The sequence below is a fragment of the Typopeltis vanoorti genome, chromosome 24 (genome assembly GCF_054136105.1).
Source record: "Typopeltis vanoorti isolate ZY-2024b chromosome 24, IOZ_Tvanoo_1.0, whole genome shotgun sequence".
In the NCBI taxonomy this organism is placed as follows: domain Eukaryota; kingdom Metazoa; phylum Arthropoda; class Arachnida; order Uropygi; family Thelyphonidae; genus Typopeltis; species Typopeltis vanoorti.
Genome location: NC_143572.1, coordinates 52082060 through 52099689, shown reverse-complemented (window position 1 = coordinate 52099689; position 17630 = coordinate 52082060). Strand labels below are relative to the sequence as shown.

General features: G+C 35.5%; 1 protein-coding gene across 2 annotated transcripts in view; it reads left to right on the top strand.

The window, feature by feature from the left end:
* Positions 1-17630, top strand: part of pbl (epithelial cell transforming 2 pebble) — a 237909-nt gene that overhangs the window by 137080 nt on the left and 83199 nt on the right. For both annotated transcript variants that reach the window (XM_090413580.1, XM_090413579.1), the window contains exons 10-12: positions 8482-8544; positions 13209-13443; positions 13690-13826. In XM_090413580.1, the coding sequence (XP_090269706.1) occupies positions 8482-8544; positions 13209-13443; positions 13690-13826 (435 nt within the window). The remainder of the gene's footprint in view (positions 1-8481; positions 8545-13208; positions 13444-13689; positions 13827-17630) is intronic.

The window sequence follows — 17630 nt, the reverse complement described above, 5'->3', positions numbered from 1 at the left end:
TCACCTCACAATTATCTGGTCCAGTGAGGTAGGCTTTTCACATATTCCAGTCCAAGTGGCACCATGTGGAAGATGTTTGGCTATTGTAATACTAGTATTATTCTCAGGGTATAGTGCAAACCATTGTTGAAGTCTTGTCTTTGTAGGATTTTTAGGTGGTTCAATGGTTTCCAGAAGCCATGTCGAGATCTTAGTCTTTGGGGCACTATAGTCTGTGGCATTCATCGTTCATTTGTCTGCTTCTTTCATCAGCTGAGAATGCAGATCTTTGAATTGAAGGGGTGCATACCAGCCACAGTATACAGGTCTCTTAGTGGTATTGGTTTTGGGCATCCTGTAATTAAACAGCAGCTTTCATTCAATGCTGGGTCAAGTTTTTCAGCAAGGCAGGATTTGGACCATACAGGCAGGCATATTCAGCAGAGAATAGCAAAGGGCCAAGGCAGAAGATCTCAGTGTACTAAGGTCTGCATCCCATTTGGAGAAAGTAAGCTTTCTTAGTATATTGTTTCTTGCATAAACTTTTGCCTTTGTTTTATGTGTGTTTTATATGAAAGAGTATGATTGAGAGTAACACCAAGGCAAAGTGGGTTCCAAGAATGTTATTTCTTGAGCCTTCTCAAGAAATCTGTAGCTGTCCGTTGACTTCCTTATTGTTAAAGTGGAAAAGGCCAGTCTGGGTTTTCAAGGGTTCGGTTTTAATTGATTACTGCTATAATATGTGGTTAGATTATTTAAGGCAAGTGAGAGTAGTTTCAATGGCCTTGAAATTTTTTGATTGAGGAGCTATGTTCTAGTTCCTGGAAAGATGGGGAGATCATTGATGTACACATTGAAAAGTAATGGTGATAACCAGTGGCTCAGGGTTTAAAATCATGGGGGTGCTGCAACTTTCGAAATATACATACACACTTGTAAGTACAGTGCATACATGTTTGGATAAAATATCAAAATTATGGTAAAAATTAAAAAAAAAAAATAAACATGAAAAAATATTGTTGATTATTGATAAAATTATACGGTTTGGTATAATTCAAAATTACTTAAAAATAAAATATATATTCTTCTTGTTTTGCTTCATGAAAAAATATTGTTTATTATTGATAAAATTATACAATTTAGTATATTTCAAAATTACTTAAAAAATAAAATCCATTCTTGTTTTGTTTCAAGCAAAAAGGTCAATAACTTTTTCATTGATGTTTGTGTGTGACTGTTGAATAATTTTTTTCTCCGTTGAAATCATCAGAAGTGCATTTAACCTATCCATATTCATAGTGCTCCTCAGAAATATTTTGATTTTCTTTAATGTTGAAAAACAGCATTCAGGCTCTAATGTAGTCATAGGAATTGTCAAGAGAATTTTTATCAGTACAGTAATTTCACTAAGAACACAATCTAAATTATTTTCTTTTATAAAATTTAACAAGTCAATTAATTTACAATAATCATGCATGCCGGACCGAACTGAACTTCGAGTATTCTACTGTAGAATACTTGAAGTTCAGTTTCAAGTTTTTCTTTGTTGATCATGGGATATATCATGTTTACTCTGTAAACACGATAAGCACTATGAACACTCTACTACTGGCTCAAACTGCATATAAACAACAGTGGAACTGTGCGACGAACAGTGCCTCATTATGCTAATAGCTCGCATCTCACTATGACATGCATATGCTTGCACACGTAGCAATATGACACTGTGGTAAACACAGTGCTGCCATCGTCCTTCACCCTCCTAAGTGCTACAAGATGAATTTTTATTATTTTTATACAAAATAAGAGAATTGTATAGGATTGTTGATGATAAAATTAAATATTACAAACAAATATAAATAAGTTAATAAATATATTTATATATCCAGAAAAATTGGGCTGCTGCAGTTCTGCAGTGCCTATGCATGAGCCGTATCTGGTGATAACACTCTTCCCTGGGGGAGGTGTTTTTTTTGGGGGGATGCCAGTGGCTCTTCCTCTCCCCCCAGATGCACAAAAAAAAGTGTTTTCCAAGAGTGATTGGATCAGGAAGACAAGGCGATAGTCTCTAGTTATTCCATATATTTTATTTCTGAGTGTAAGAGATGGTTTATGGCATATGCTATAGTTAGGTCTATAAAGACTGCTCCTGTGGCTAGTTTTTGCCCCATAACCATCATCAAATTCCTGATTATGTAACCTCAAGGGGTGTACAGGATATGATAGTACTGAATGAAAAACTTGCACTATTATTAACTTCCTATCTACAATTTTCCTCCAAATCAATCTATTACCTGTCAAGACTTCAACATTATCAGGTCTTATGTTTCTTTCTAAGGCACTTTTTATTATATCAGTCCACCTATATCTTGGTCTTCCTTTGGGTCTTTTTCCTGCTAACCTGGCAAAGAACACTTGTTTTGCTAATCTTTCCTCTCTCATTCAGTTTAAGTGACCATATCACCTCAGATTAGCTTTGCTAACACATTCCTGGATGCTAACAATATTAAGTTCTTTCCTAATATCCTCATTTTTAATATGATATTGCCATCGATGCCATCTATTCATGCCCCTAATCTTTCTCAGGACTCTCATATCTGCTGTCTCTAGTCTTTGGTCAAGTGTTTTACTTTTGACCCAGCTCTCAAATCCATAAGTTAAAATTGGTTTGAACGCTTTCTTGTATACAGCTAATTTAGTGTTTGGACTAATTTCTCTCTTATTCCATATAAATTTATTCAGTTGACTTCCTACCATACCAGCTTTGTTGATTCTGATGTCTATTTCCATATTTAATTTACCATCTTCACTAAAAAAATCGTGCTGAAAAAAGTAGCTGAAATGTTTTACTTGTTCTGTAGGTTCTCCATTCACAATGCAGTTGATATTTTCGATGCTTCTGTCTATTTTCATTGTCTTTGTCTTGTTATTGCTGACCTTCAAACCAAATTTATTACAAAAGTTATTAAATTTATTCAGGGAATCCTGTGGACTTGTAGCAGATTTATTTAGAAGTATAACATCATCTGCATAGAGTAAAGAGCTAAATTAACATCTTCAATTTTGATATCTGGCTTAATATCACTTTCCTTCATAATGTGATCCATATAGATAATGAATAAGAGAGTAGATAATGTACTTCCTTGTCTCACACCAGATTTAACATTAAACCATCTTCCTGTACTTCCTTATTCTAACTGCTGATTCACAACTCAAATAAAGACCAGGTATTGCTTGATATAATGTTCCATTGACACCATACAACTGTAAGCACTCTGAACAGCTTCTCTCTTGGCACCCTGTCATATGCCATTTCTAGATCTACAAAACTTAAATACAGATCTTTGTTATATTCCCATGATTTCTCAACTATTTGTCATAATGTGAAAATTTTATCCTCACAGCCTCTATTTGGCCTGAATCCAGCTTGTTCTTCACCAAGCTTCCCTTCCACAGTCCTTCTCAACTATTCCTCAAGTATACTACCAGGAACACTCATTAGTTAAATACCTCTGTAATTCTCACATTCAGTTTCATTTCCCTTTTTATATATTGGTACTATAAGAACTCTATTCCAATCATCTGGAATTCATCCCTCTGTTCAGGCCTTCTGAATTTTGCAGTGTAGCCACTGCAAGACTTTTATACCTCCACATACTTGAGCATTTCTGGTCGAATATCATCTACTTCTGCTGCCTTTTCACATTTCAGGCTTTTTCTACTTCAAGTATGGATATGTATTCCTGATTGAATGTCTGCTGAGTGTTTTTTTACTACTGTGCTGTCATCACGGCTTGTATCATTTAGCAAATTTTTGAAGTAATGACTCCATAGATATAGGCTATCTTTTTCTCCAGTTTTCATGTCACCTTTATCATCTCTAATTCCTTTTACAGCACTCATTTCTCCATTTCTGGGCTTCTCAACAACCTCATAACTATATATTGAGTGAGGTTGAGAATTTGTGATGCACAGGATTTTAGAATCAGCCTGCTCAGCAGTGAGATGGGTTTGATTGGTTGTTGTAGCCTATTCAAAATTAATCCTTTATAGAGGTTAAAGAGGTTGCTGAGTAGTTAAAAAGATCTTTTTTTTTTTTTTTGCTTTGGTTGGAGTTATTCCTGGTTTCAGAAAGGCCACAACTTTAGCATTCCTCCAGATAGTTGGTATCCCTAGGGCTCTGAGGCAAGTGTTGTATAAGTTTAATAACCACTTTAGTCCTAGACCCAAAATGTTTTATTTGTTCATTACAGATATCATCAAGGCCTGCAGATTTTCTAGGTTTTAATAGGTTTATGGCAGTGTTGAGTTCAGTGATCATGAAATCTGAGTTAATCATATTTTGTTCTTCACTTGGAGTTCTAAAGATCTTATTTTTTAGGTACTTTTTAAGGAATTTTCCATTCAGCAGCTGCTGGTGAGCAATTTGATTAGCTGTTACCTGTGGATGCTCATATGGCTTAGTGAAATCCTAATTCTGCTGATAAAGTTCCATCCCTTTCTGCTACTATGAGTCATATCAAGGGTTTCTATTTCTTTTTTCCATGAGGAATGCCTTTCCTCTACCATCTCGGAGCATAATTTTTCTCCTGCATGGATAGTCTCGTCTGAGAAGGGGTTGGTGTTGTAATTAGCATACTGGGCTTGTATATCTGGAAAGGCCTGGAATGTAGTAGTTTGTGCTAGTTGATGGAAATTTTTTCACTTGGCAATGCTACCATTCATATATTTGGTTTAATCCTTGATCCAAGTGTAAGCAAACAAAGTTTGCGAATGAAGTATTTTCAGGACTGGGGCAACTCGTAGTAAAGGTGGAATAAGTTCTGATCACTTGTCTTTGCATCTCCCATAATGCAAAGCCCATCTCCTTGCGAACATGTATAATGCTATACATTAAAGGAAGAGCCACTACCCAGACTGGTTTCTACCTTTATTGAGGTCTCATCAGTGGGAACCAGATCCACTGATGGAAGTAATGCAGAAGTCATATCACCATATACCAGTTGCCAAAAGGTGTCAACACCTTATTATTAAAATTATCTAGATTAGAGATAGTCGATTGAAGTATTTTTACTTGGCTATGCCACCAATTATATATTTGGTTTAATCCTTTAATTGTCATGGGAGAAGTGATCTTCAGGCAAAAAATACTTCCATCAACTAACTTATTACACCTTTACCACGTGTTGCCTCAGTCCTGAAAATACTTCAGGCGAAAACTTTGTTTGCTTACACTTGGATAAATGTGTTTGGTGGAGATTTTCCTCAATATTTTTATGAATTGGGGATACTCTTGGGGGTTTGGGGGTGGACTGGCCCCATGGAGCTATCAAGATCTTCCATGAAACCCTTCCAACTAGCTTTTTGGAAATTAAATTGTCACCTGTGAGGGACTGTGTTAGGCATAATGGCTTGGTTGAATTGAGGCATTATGAATATGTTAAGTATGTGGAATAGGATTTAAAACCTTTTTTATCATAAGTGTAATTTCAGGTTGTAATTTTACAAATTACAATAAGCATTGTTAAACTTTTGTACTCGAGCATTTCTGGTTGAATATTATCTACTTCATTATATAAATATAGCATTATTTATATAATGATGGTGCATGGTTGGAATGGATTGCATTGGATGCTTGCACATTGGATGTGCAAGTAATGTGAATGAATTCAAGAATAAATATGATAGCTCTACGCTAGTATGTGGCCTCCCTTGATTAGTCCCAGACTCCCTGAAGGTCTGTCTTAATAATAATTTAATGTTAATTATATGACTCATCTGCTGTCAAAATTTGTTTTTTGTATACAATCAGTTATGTTACTGACAATGACAAAAGAACTACCCTATTGGGGAAAATATTGGATATCTAAACATGCAGTCCAGTCTTTCACTAGTCAAATGGGATGGTCATACACACTACTTTGATAGTGACATATCCAATGGTGCAGATTGGATGTTCTGTACTGTACATAGAAGATAGCATTTGAAGTTCCTCGCACATTCTTATTAAAGAATTACATCTGTGTGTGTGTGCTAACATCACTCCTATCTTAGTATCTTCCATAATGCAAAACACATCTCCTTGTGGATATGTATAATGTTATGCATTAAGGGGAGGGCCACTACCCAGACTAGTTTCGACCTTTATTGAAGTCTCTTCAATGGGCGCCCCAGGCCCAGACGTGGAGATACCAGGCAGAAGCAAATAGCAAGATCATCTCTACCTATGCGAGTTGCCAAAAGGTGTGCCACCTTTTTATTAAATTACTCTGGATTTAGAGAAAGATGTTGAAAGTTTATTTTTCACTTGGTTAGACTATAATAAATTTAGTTTAATCCTTTATCCAAGTGTGAGCAAAAAAAGTTTGCACCTGAAAGTATCTTCAGGACTGGGGTAAGGTAGTACAACACCGGGCAACTCGTTGCAAAGGTGGAGCAAGCTAACATCACTCCTATCTCAGTATCTCCCATAATGCAAAACACATCTCCTTGCAGATATGTATAATATTATGCATTAAGGGAAGGGCCACTACCCAGACTAGTTTCGACCTTTATTGAGGTCTCTTCAGTGGGAGCCAGGCCCAAGTGGAGATACCAGGCAGAAGCATTAGCAAGGTCATCTCTACCAATGAGACCTCAATAAAGGTCGAAACTAGTCTGGGTAGTGGCCCTTCCCATAATGCATAGCATTATACATATCCACAAGAAGATGTGCTTTGCATTATGGGAAAGGCAAGTGATGTGACGCTTTGGCCACCTTTACCACGAGTTGCCCCAGTCCTGAAGATACTTCAGGCGCAAACTTTGTTTGCTTACATTCGGATAAAGGATTAAACTAAATATATAATTTATGGACATTATAATACTTCGCATTATGGAAAGGGCCACTACCCAGACCGGTTCAATTGATTGAGGTCTTATCAGTAAGAGCCAGACCTAGAAGTGATAGCAATTGAAGTAATGCAGAAATCACATTTCCATATACAAGTAGCCAAAAGGTGTCACACCTTATTATTAGAATACTCTGGATCAGAGATGTTGCAAGTTTTTTTGCTTGGTTATATTTCTGCCATGTTCAAAAGGCATATGAAACACTGTCATATGGTGCAAAAGGCATGTGAAAATGAGACTCTGAACCAATCTCTAATGTCTTCAGGTGATGTTTGTGTTTTTGTGATGGAAAGGAGTTGGTAGATGACAAGAGAAATGGCTATCCCATATTGTCTTGAACTCAGGAAAACATTGCCACCCTGACAGAGCTGATGAAGAATGATAGTTGAATCACATTGCTGATGATAGTGGAGGTTTCAAACATCCCTAAAAATCATTCTTTGCATTCTGAATAAAGAGGAAGTTGTGTAGACAATTTTCTGCATACCTTGACAACTGAGCAAGGAGAAGAGCAGATGCAGATGAAAATTTCTTTGACAAAACCATTATGGCAGATGAAGTTGGTGTTTTGCCTATGATCCTGAAACTGAGCAACAAAGTTCTTAATGGTTTGGTGAGACACCTCTCAGACCATAGAACTTGAGATTTCAAAAGTCATGGATCAAAACCATGTTGATAATTTTTTTAACTTTCAAGGAATGGTGCACAAATAATTAATGAATGCATTGAATATGTTCATCTCACCACTTTCTGGCCATCAGATTTTTTTCTGTTGCATAATAAGATACCTGCTCACAAAGCTGCAAATGTGCATCATCTTTTGACACAAAAATATCTCCCACTTTATCATTCCCCCCACCCACCCACTGTATTTATCCTCTTCAGACTATTTTCTGTTCCCCAAGTTTAAAATGAAGCTGGAAGGATGTCAATTTACGGATGTTCCAGCCATCCAAAAAGCTGTAACCGATGAATTAAAGACAAACGAATAAGTGTGGAATTTTCTGCAGATCTCCGAAAAACGACAATTGCACTAAAGCCTGTATAGCTGCCAATGGATTGTATTTCAAATAACAAATACATTTTTATCAAAGGGTGTTTTTGATTTTTTTATATATATTTTTTTTTTTTTTTTTTTTTTTGTCTTAAAACTTATGGACCAGACTGCATTTCAGACACTATTTTTGGATAGGATTTAAAAAAGAAATTCTGTCAAAGTTAGTGTATATTTCAGTGACTTTTTACAGTTTATCGATCAAATTGATATAAAGCATAATTAGGTGAATATTAATTACTACTACTTCCTTAAATATGGTTTTATATTAAAAGAAGTTAATAATGGATAAAATGTTTGGCTAGCAGCAGCAATATCCACTTTGTTTTAGGTTATCTTTTATCCCATGATATTAAAAAAAAAAAAAAAAAGTGGCTGGCAGCCAATATTTGACAAAAGTCTTTGAATTGTGGTTTAAAATATACTTCATATATTTTATATAAAATATTTAAAAATTTCATAATCATTATCTAAAATTTATTTAGGAATACTTGTTTATGGTTAGTGTATCCTTTTCACCAGATGCAATTTTAGAGTAAAACATTGGTTTATTTCAGTGGTTCTGGGCAAGTATACAAATTGATGCTCGTGCACTTGAAAAACTTTATGTATATGATGAGGTAAGTTTAGATGTTTTGACTTTTCTGGTAGTATTATTAAAGTATGATATACATGAGTCCCTTTTTGTGATACATCTCATAAGTGAACAGCATGTATTAACTTTTTATCTTTCTTTGTCCATTCATCTGAATGAAACAACTTGAGAATATATGAACTAATGAATGAAACTTGATATTTAAGACTTTGAAGAACAATTGTTGAGCCATTTTAATTTTTGTTAAAATTGGACATATGTCACATTATGCATTTTCACTACACTGACAAATTAACTGTGATGTTTGTAGTAGATGCAACCGTGCCATCCCTTGTACACAATTAGTTTAACTGGTCCCTCAGAATATTAATTGTAAATGTGATCTCAGCTTCCCATATAAATTCTGCTTTGGATTTATTTAGTAATGTTTGTTAGTAAGATATTGCAGATGTGGCTGCAGTGTTACTGTTCTAACATTTGGAGTGGCACCCCTAAGAGTTCATTCATTCTCTAAAAATACTTAAGCATAGAAAAGAGCATTTAGGTTGATTAATGACCTGTTTTTCACTATTTCGTGATTATTAATTAATTTAAGGAATTAACAACGTACACTAGAATATAAATTAAACTTTAATATATATTTCCAATATTTCGACAATGTCACGTTGCCATCTTCACAGGAATTTACGATAAAGACACGTGCATGCAGGCACTACACACAGTAAATGAGGACAAAACGAGGAAGCTATTTTTCTCCTAAAAGTCCTGATGGTGTCCCCTAGGGGACTATGTATATTCTTGGCCGTTGGGCATGAAGGTCTTATGATGTAAGTCTCCAAAATTTGGGGTAGTCTCATACAACCAAATTTGTTGAGATTTGGCATGTTACTTAGGCTTATTACTATTAGTGCTCTACTCCAATCATCAGGAATTCGTCCCTCTATCCAGGCCTTCTGAACTATGCAGTGCAGCCGCTGTAAGACTTTTATACCACCATACTTCAGCATTTCTGGTCGAATATCATCTACTCCTGCTGCCTTTCCACATATCAAGCCTTTGATGGCTTTTTCTACTTCAAGTATGAATATGTATGCTTGACTGTATGCCTGTTGAGGGTTTTTTTTTTTTATCACTGTGCTATCACTGCTTGTTTCATTTAGCAATTTTTCAAAGTAATTACTCCATACTTCAAGGATATCTCTTTCTCCTTTATCATCTTTAACTCCTTTTTACAGCACTCTTTCCTCCATTTCTAAGCTGCTTCAATAACCTCCAGAATATCTTACCACCTTCTTGATATTTATTTTCTATGTTCTTGCTAAAGTCCTCCCATGACTTTTGTTTAGCTAGTTTTATAGTGTTTAGCTTTTTTACATTTGTCTCTGTATTCTCTACGAACACAAGCTGACTTATTTGCCAGGAACTTTTGATATGCTTTCTTCTTTTCCTTCACTGTCTCTTTAACTTCCTGTGTCCACCATGGAGTCCTGATTTTTCTATCCTTGCAGACAACCTCACCACATGCCTCATTGGCCGAATCAATCAGGGTTTTCTTCAAGCCTTGCCACTCAATCTCCAAGGTTTTGGTTCCTGTTCTCAAACTCTTTCATTTTTTCTTCAATAATCTTTGTGTATTTTAATCTGCAGTTCGCATCTGAGAGCTGCTCACCTGTTATTAAAAGTTGAGCAGTTTTAAAACTTTCTTGCATGTTATTATTTTCAATATGAAATTCAGTTTTATCCTGCTCAAGACTAAATAGTGATCACTTCAAATTTCAAATACTCTCTACACTGGTGTCCTGCACCAGGAAGAAAACATCACTATCAACAATAACATAATTAATGGGACTTTTTTTATTCCTTGCCTCTTCTCTCCATGTGAATTTGTGCACATTTTTATGTTGGAACATGGCGTTAATAATAACTAATCCATGTCCTGAGCAGAAATCCAACAGGTATTTGCCATTTATTATTAGCTTTTATTTTTTCTCAAAATTTTCCCAAAATATTTTTGTATGTCTGACAGTCATTTCCTACTCTGCTATTTCGATCTCCAACAAGGACCAACTTTTCCTTTTTCATTGTGTCAGTTGCTTTCTCTAAAGCCTTAAAAAATTCTTCGACTTCTACCTTGGTAGAACCTTCTGTGGGACCATAGGCACAAATAAGTCTCGTTGTCCACTTTCCCATTCTCATATTTGCCCACATCACTCTACTTGAGACTGCCTCTATTCAAGAAGATTAGCCTCGTATTTTGTGTTGAATACTATGGCTATTCATTCTTTTCCTTGATTGTCATTGTCTGAATATAACATTTTGTATTTATTGCTCAGAAAGATCTCACCAGTTTTTGTTTGTCACCCCTATTATGTCGATCTGGTACTTATCTAATTCTTCAGCTAGCTCCATTTCTTTGCCATTCAGGCTTCTTATGTTGATAGTACCGATCTTTAACTCTGGCGATGCTGAGTTGTGGTGTGCTTTCAGATTTTTTCCAGTAGCTGACTTTCCACTGTTCGCCCTGGTTCCTTGGCAAAAACAACGGGGACCTTGTTTAACCAGGCGACGCCCCAGCCGGCATGAAATTTTGTCATGTTGTACCATCATTTTGTATATTGATTTAAGCCAATAAGAATACAGTTAGGTCTTCTAAATCCCAAATTGCCAGTCCATCCTCGTTTGTTCAGTATCCAGGTGGATACCCAACAGGGGAAGGTTCTCTGCATTCCTTTAAAGGCTATGTGAAGGTGTCCTCTCAGTTATACAGCTTTGACCCTTAACTATCCCTTAAGAACCTTAAGCATCCTTAAGAACAGCAGCAAATTAGTGAAATATCCTCCCACTAACAAAACTGAAAAGTGCATGATGATGTTGAGCAAAGGGTGCAATGTCTTGTATGGGCTAATGGATAGATTTGATGTCACAATACAATGTGACTGCACTCTACATTCATATCCTGATAGGATCTCAGAGCACTCACTGAAAGTGTCACTGTCAAAAGCATCTGCTGGTCTCTCAAGTAGTGTTTCTTGCTCACTATATAATGGATGGTTATAATGCATATTTTACATACAACCCCTCACTGGATCTCTGGTTTTCACTGGCCGTGGAACTATACACAAGTACCCTGTTGTGCAGTGACCAATGTTTTGCATATGCTGAATTTTTTGTGATTTTCCCACCTACAAAAAGTTGTAACCCATAGTATATTAGTACCATGGGTGGGCTAAGGAATTTTTTTATTTCCTTTATTATTTTTTTATTTTTATATTTTCTTATATAATCTGGAAACCCTGCTTTAGACACCAAACATGGGTTTTTTTCAAGTCACTAAGACCTCCATTAAGTTGGGAAATGGCCTCACACCCAACTATGAAATTCATCTCCCACCTATAGACAATCACAAACATCTATGCCCAAAGTGAGACCCAAACCTGCAGCCTTTTGGTTGGAGAGGATGCATGTTAACCACTTGGCCAACCAGGCTTAGATTCAGAATTAAATTAAATTCAGAAATGGTTGTCATTTAAAATTTAAAGGCAATAACAAGTAACATTGGAATAAATTAAAAAAAAAAAAAGTCAAGTAATGGCAGAAGTTCAGCTGCAGTTTAGATATTGCTGCTTTATTAACATTTTTAGTAATTAATAGCAGAAGCAGTAACATAGCAGCAACTTGCTACTGTGCTGTTTATGGTGGTTGTACTGCTCATTTACAATATGCACTTCAGCTGTGTGAAAATTGTGGAGAACTTTAAGAAACAACAATATTCTAGATTTGGTTAAAAAATGATTGACTAATATTAGCTGTAGAAGTATCTGCAAATAAAGGGGATGGCTCACCTGCACTTCTCCCCTTCAGTTTAAGAGATCTAATTAGACTGAATTTCTTAATCTTTTGCAGTGTGAAACAACTAACAGCTTAGTGTCTCGGAGGAGAGTTGCTGCCATCCTTTATATGCAACTGGTTAATTCACCATTTAAAAAGTCCTTATATGCATTTCTCATACCCTGGGGTATGAGATCATTGCTGTCACTATCCAGTCATCACATTAAATTTTGGGTGGAAGATGAATTTCATTGCCCAGTGTAAAACTGCTATCTTGCTTATTTGGAGGCCTAAAGTGGTTTGCAAAAAAGTTCCATGTTCGGTCTCTAGAGCAGAGTTTCCAGATTTATCTAACTTAGCCTACTCACAGTGCAAACTAATGTACTATGATCTGTAACATCATTTTGTGGGTTGGGAGTCACATAAAAAAAAAAAATGTCCTCTTAAATGTAGGACTAAGTCCAGTTCTTATTTTAACATAAACCTGAGTGAAAAATTATTTATGTAGTTGTGCATCAGTAGTAAAGAGGATGCAAGTAGTATTTTGGAAATTTAGTTAATTATCATATGTACAAAATTATAAGATGCAGCAGCACCCTTGCATCCATTATCTCTGTTTCATGTTAACTTAGGAAACGACTTAGCTACTTAGGACTTACCTCAGAATCAGATGTAGTTTTTTTGTTTTATATAAATACATTTTATTTTGAGAACAGATTTATTTTAATTGTTTACATTTTTTCTCCTCCAGTTATCCAACTTATTTCTGATAAGAATAAACTAGGTCTCAAGATCAAATATCAGCTCTTCACTGTGTTTCCCATCCCTTCCATGTTATTTGATTTGATTTTGTTTTTGCAGCAAATGGCAAGAAATAGGAATTCTCAAGCAACCAGTGCATCAGTAGTATTACCATCTCGTGCAAGTAAAAGAAAACGTTTAGAAACTGTAGCACACCAGTTAGCACTAGAAGGAGCATCAGCTATTGATCTTGCTATAATACCAGAGTATAAAAGAAGGTCAAGTGAAGGCAAGCTATCAATTAGTGGATCTTTTCTGGATGGTACTTTGTCTCCTGAAGCTTCTATTTTAATTGGTAGGTTGTAGGGACAAGTATTTTTTTTTAACTCTTTTTTTTTTTTTCAATCTCTTAGTTTTATATAAAGAATATAAAATGGTATTTTAATCTGTGCAGTTATTTTGACCATTGTTCATGGCATGACTTTTGTACATATGCAAGTTCAGACTATTTTCGTTAAATGAATCTGTCATATGTGAACGTTCTGAAAAAAAAAAAAAAAAAAAGGTGTTATAGTCGAGTGTAATATGGTTTTTGTTTCAGATACCTATGAGGATAGTGGTTCCCATCTCCCAGTAAAAAATATAGATTATACTAAATTATCTCCCCGACAACATGTATGCATGGAACTTTTGCAGACTGAAACTAACTATGTAGGAATCCTTCACACAATAATGACAGTAAGTTAACTAAACTTAAAACTTATTAAAATTTCAAATATTTTTAAATACCATGTGCAATGCAATGGTTTTACATCTTATTTTATTATGTAAAAGCATGTACGGTCAGCATTTATTATAGCAAATGTGAACAACTGAAGGAGTTGTTTGTTATGGGTCAACTAGAGTGATGTGGACAAATATGAGAATGGGGAACTGGACAACGAGACTATTTGTGCCTATGGCCCCACAGAAGGTTTTACTAAGGTACAAGTGGAGGAATTTTTTGAGGCTTCAGAAAAAGCAACTGACACAATGAAAAAGGAAAAGTCCTTGTTGGGGATCTGAATAGCAGAGTAGGAAATGATTGTCAGACATATAAAAATATATTGGGAAAATTTGGAGAAAAGAGCAAAGCTAATAATAATGGCAAATGCCTGTTGGATTTCTGCTCAGGACATAGACTGGTTATTACTAACACCATGTTCCAACATTAAAATGTGCACAAATTCACAGGGAGAGAAGAGGCAAGGAATAAGAAAAGTCTCATTGACTATGTTATTGTTGATAGTGATGTTTTCATGTTGCAGGATGCCAGAATGTACAGAGGATTTGAAATTGGAAGTGATCACTATTTAGTCTTGAGCAGGATAAAATTGAATTTCATATTGAAAAGAATAACATGTAAGAAAGTTTTAAAGCAAATAAAAGTTGAGCAGCTCTCAGATGTGAACTGTAGACTAACATACACAAAGATTAATGAATTAAAAATGAAAGAGTTTGAGAACAGGAACCAAACCTTGGAGATTCAGTGGCAAGCCTTGAAGAAAACCCTGATTGATTCGGCCGCCAATGAGGCATGTGGTGAGGTTGTCTGCAAGGATAGAAAAATCAGGACTCCATGGTGGACACAGGAAGTTAAAGAGTCAGTGAAGGAAAAGAAGAAAGCATATCAAAAGTTTCTGACAAATAAGTCAGCTTTTGCTCTTAGAGAATACAGAGACAAATGTAAGAAAGCTAAACACTGTCTAAAACTAGCTAAACGAAAGTCCTGGGAGGACTTTGATAAGAACATAGAAAATAAATATCAAGAAGGTGGTAAGATATTCTGGAGGTTGTTGAAGAAGCTTAGAAATGAAGGAAAGAGCTGTAAAAGGAGTTAGAGATGATAAAGGTGACATGAAAACAGGAGAAAAAGATATCCTTGAAGTATGGAGTAATTACTTCGAAAAATTGCTAAATGAAACAAGCAGTGATAGCACAGTGGTAAAAAAAAAAACACTCAACAGGCATACAGTCAGGAATACATATCCATACTTGAAGTAGAAAAAAGCCATCAAAGACTTGAAATGTGGAAAGGCAGCAGGAGTAGATGATATTCAACCAGAAATGCTGAAGTATGGTGGTATAAAAGTCTTACAGTGGCTTCACTGCATAGTTCAGAAAGCCTGGACAGAGGGACAAATTCCCGATAATTGGAGTAGAGCTCTAATAGTGCCCATATATAAAAAGGGAAATAAAATTGAATGTGAGAATTACAGAGGTATTTCCCTAATGAGTGTTCTGGGAAAGATTTATGCCAGTATACTTGAGAAATGGTTGAGAAGAATTGTGGAAAAAAAGCTTGGTGAAGAACAAGATGGATTGAGGCCAAATAGAGGCTGTCAGGATGAGATCTTCAGTTTACGACAAATAGCCGGGAAAGCATGGGAATATAACAAAGATCTGTATTTAAGTTTTGTCGATCTGAAAAAGGCATACGACAAGGTGCCAAGAGAGAAGCTATTCAATACGCTACAGGTAGATGGTGTCAATGGGGCATTATATCAAGCAATACTTAGTCTTTATTTGAGTTGTAAGTAGTTAGAATTGAAGGATGTACAGGAAGATGGTTTAATGTTAAATCTGGTGTGAGACAAGGATGTACATTATCCCCTCTGTTATTCATTATCTATATGGATCACATTACGAAGGAAAGTGGTATTAAACATGATATCAGAATTGGAGATGTTAATGTCAGCTCTTTGCTTTATGCAGACGATGTTATACTTCTGAATAAATCCGCTACAAGTTTGCAAGATTCCCTGACTGAATTGAATAGCTGTTGTAATAGATATGGTATGAAGGTCAGCATTAAAAAGACAAAGACAATGAAAATAGGTAGAATTGTTGAAAATATCAACTGTGTTGTGAATGGGGAACCTGTGGAACAAGTAAAACATTTCAGCTACTTAGGCACAGTTTTTAGTGAAGATGGTAAATTAAATATGGAAATAGACAACAGAATCAGCAAAGCTGGTATGGTAGGAAGTCAATTGAATAAATTCATATGGAATAAGAGAGAAATTAGCCAGAACGCTAAATTAGCTGTATACAAGACAGTGTTCAAACCAGTTTTAACTTATGGATCTGAGAGCTGGGTCAGAAGTAAAACACTTGACCAAAGACTAGAGACCGCAGATATGAGAGTCCTGTGAAAGATTATAATCATGAACAGATGGCATGAATGGCAATATCATATTAAAAATGAAGATATTAGGAAAGAACTTGACATTGTCGTCATCCAGGAATGCGTTAGCAGAGCTAATCTCAGATGGTATGGTCACTCAAACAGAATGGGCAAGGAAAGATTAGCAAAACAAGTGTTCTCTGCCAGGTTGGCAGGAAAACGATCCAGAGGAAGACCAAGATATACGTGGGTTGATACTGTCAAAGTGCCTTAGACGATAGAAATATAAGATCTGATAATGATAATATTGGAGTCTTGACAAGTAATAGACTGATTTGGAGGAAAATTGTAGATAGGAAGTTAGTAATGATGTAAATTTTTCATGTAGTACTATCATATCCTGTTACACCCCTTGAGGGTACATGGCAGGAATTTGATTATGATGAATCTTTGTCTGAGAATTATCACTAATTTCCATTATAGCAAATGAGTTTGATATAGTGAGTGACTGCATATGTTATTTTATTTTAATGGAAGTATTTATAATACTTGTGTAGAATAATTAAGACAAGGTGTGATAATTAAATTCCCAAAATGCACATGTAAAAACTATATTTGCATACTTTTGGCAAGTGGCTACTATTACTTTCAAAGTATAACCCTATCAGGCAGAAATGCACTTAGATGATGCTGTCATTGTTGAAAAGATTTCTGGAATGATTTTTATTATTGTCATCACCACATAACATTGAATATTAGAAATATCAGAAAATCTGCATCCTTTCAAGGCATTCTTCTGTTTTGGAAATAGCCAAAAGTTGAGGACAAATCCAGCTTTTTTTTTTTTGCCAGATTCTCCTGGACAACTCAAAATTTGAGTTGTCTAAATTTTTCTCTTTCCTAAATCATCTGTCAAAATCTTCCTCTTGTTTCTTTGTCTAAATTTAATTCTTCTGCTATTAACCATACACTTAATTGTCTTTTGGACTAAACTAGTTGATGCAGTCTTTCTTTTCGCATATTTGAATTTGTGGTTGCCCAGTTCTTCCATCATCTCTCAAATCTTCCCATCACCCTTTCAATTTCTTATACCACTTAAATACACTAGACTTTTTCATTACATCACCATGAACAATTCTTAATATCTAGAATTTCTAGCACTTCTGCTTAACTTTGCACCGAACGTGATGTTAATTTGCTGTTCTGAATTCCATTCCTCATTTTTCTTCCAAAAGCAACACACACTTTCAAACTCTACCACAACTTGCAAACTACCAGCTCATTTTGATGTGATTCAATACAATAGCACGGACATGTCCGAACAATGCACACTCGCATGAATTTTGCTTGACTTGCCATGTATGCAAGAATACAAG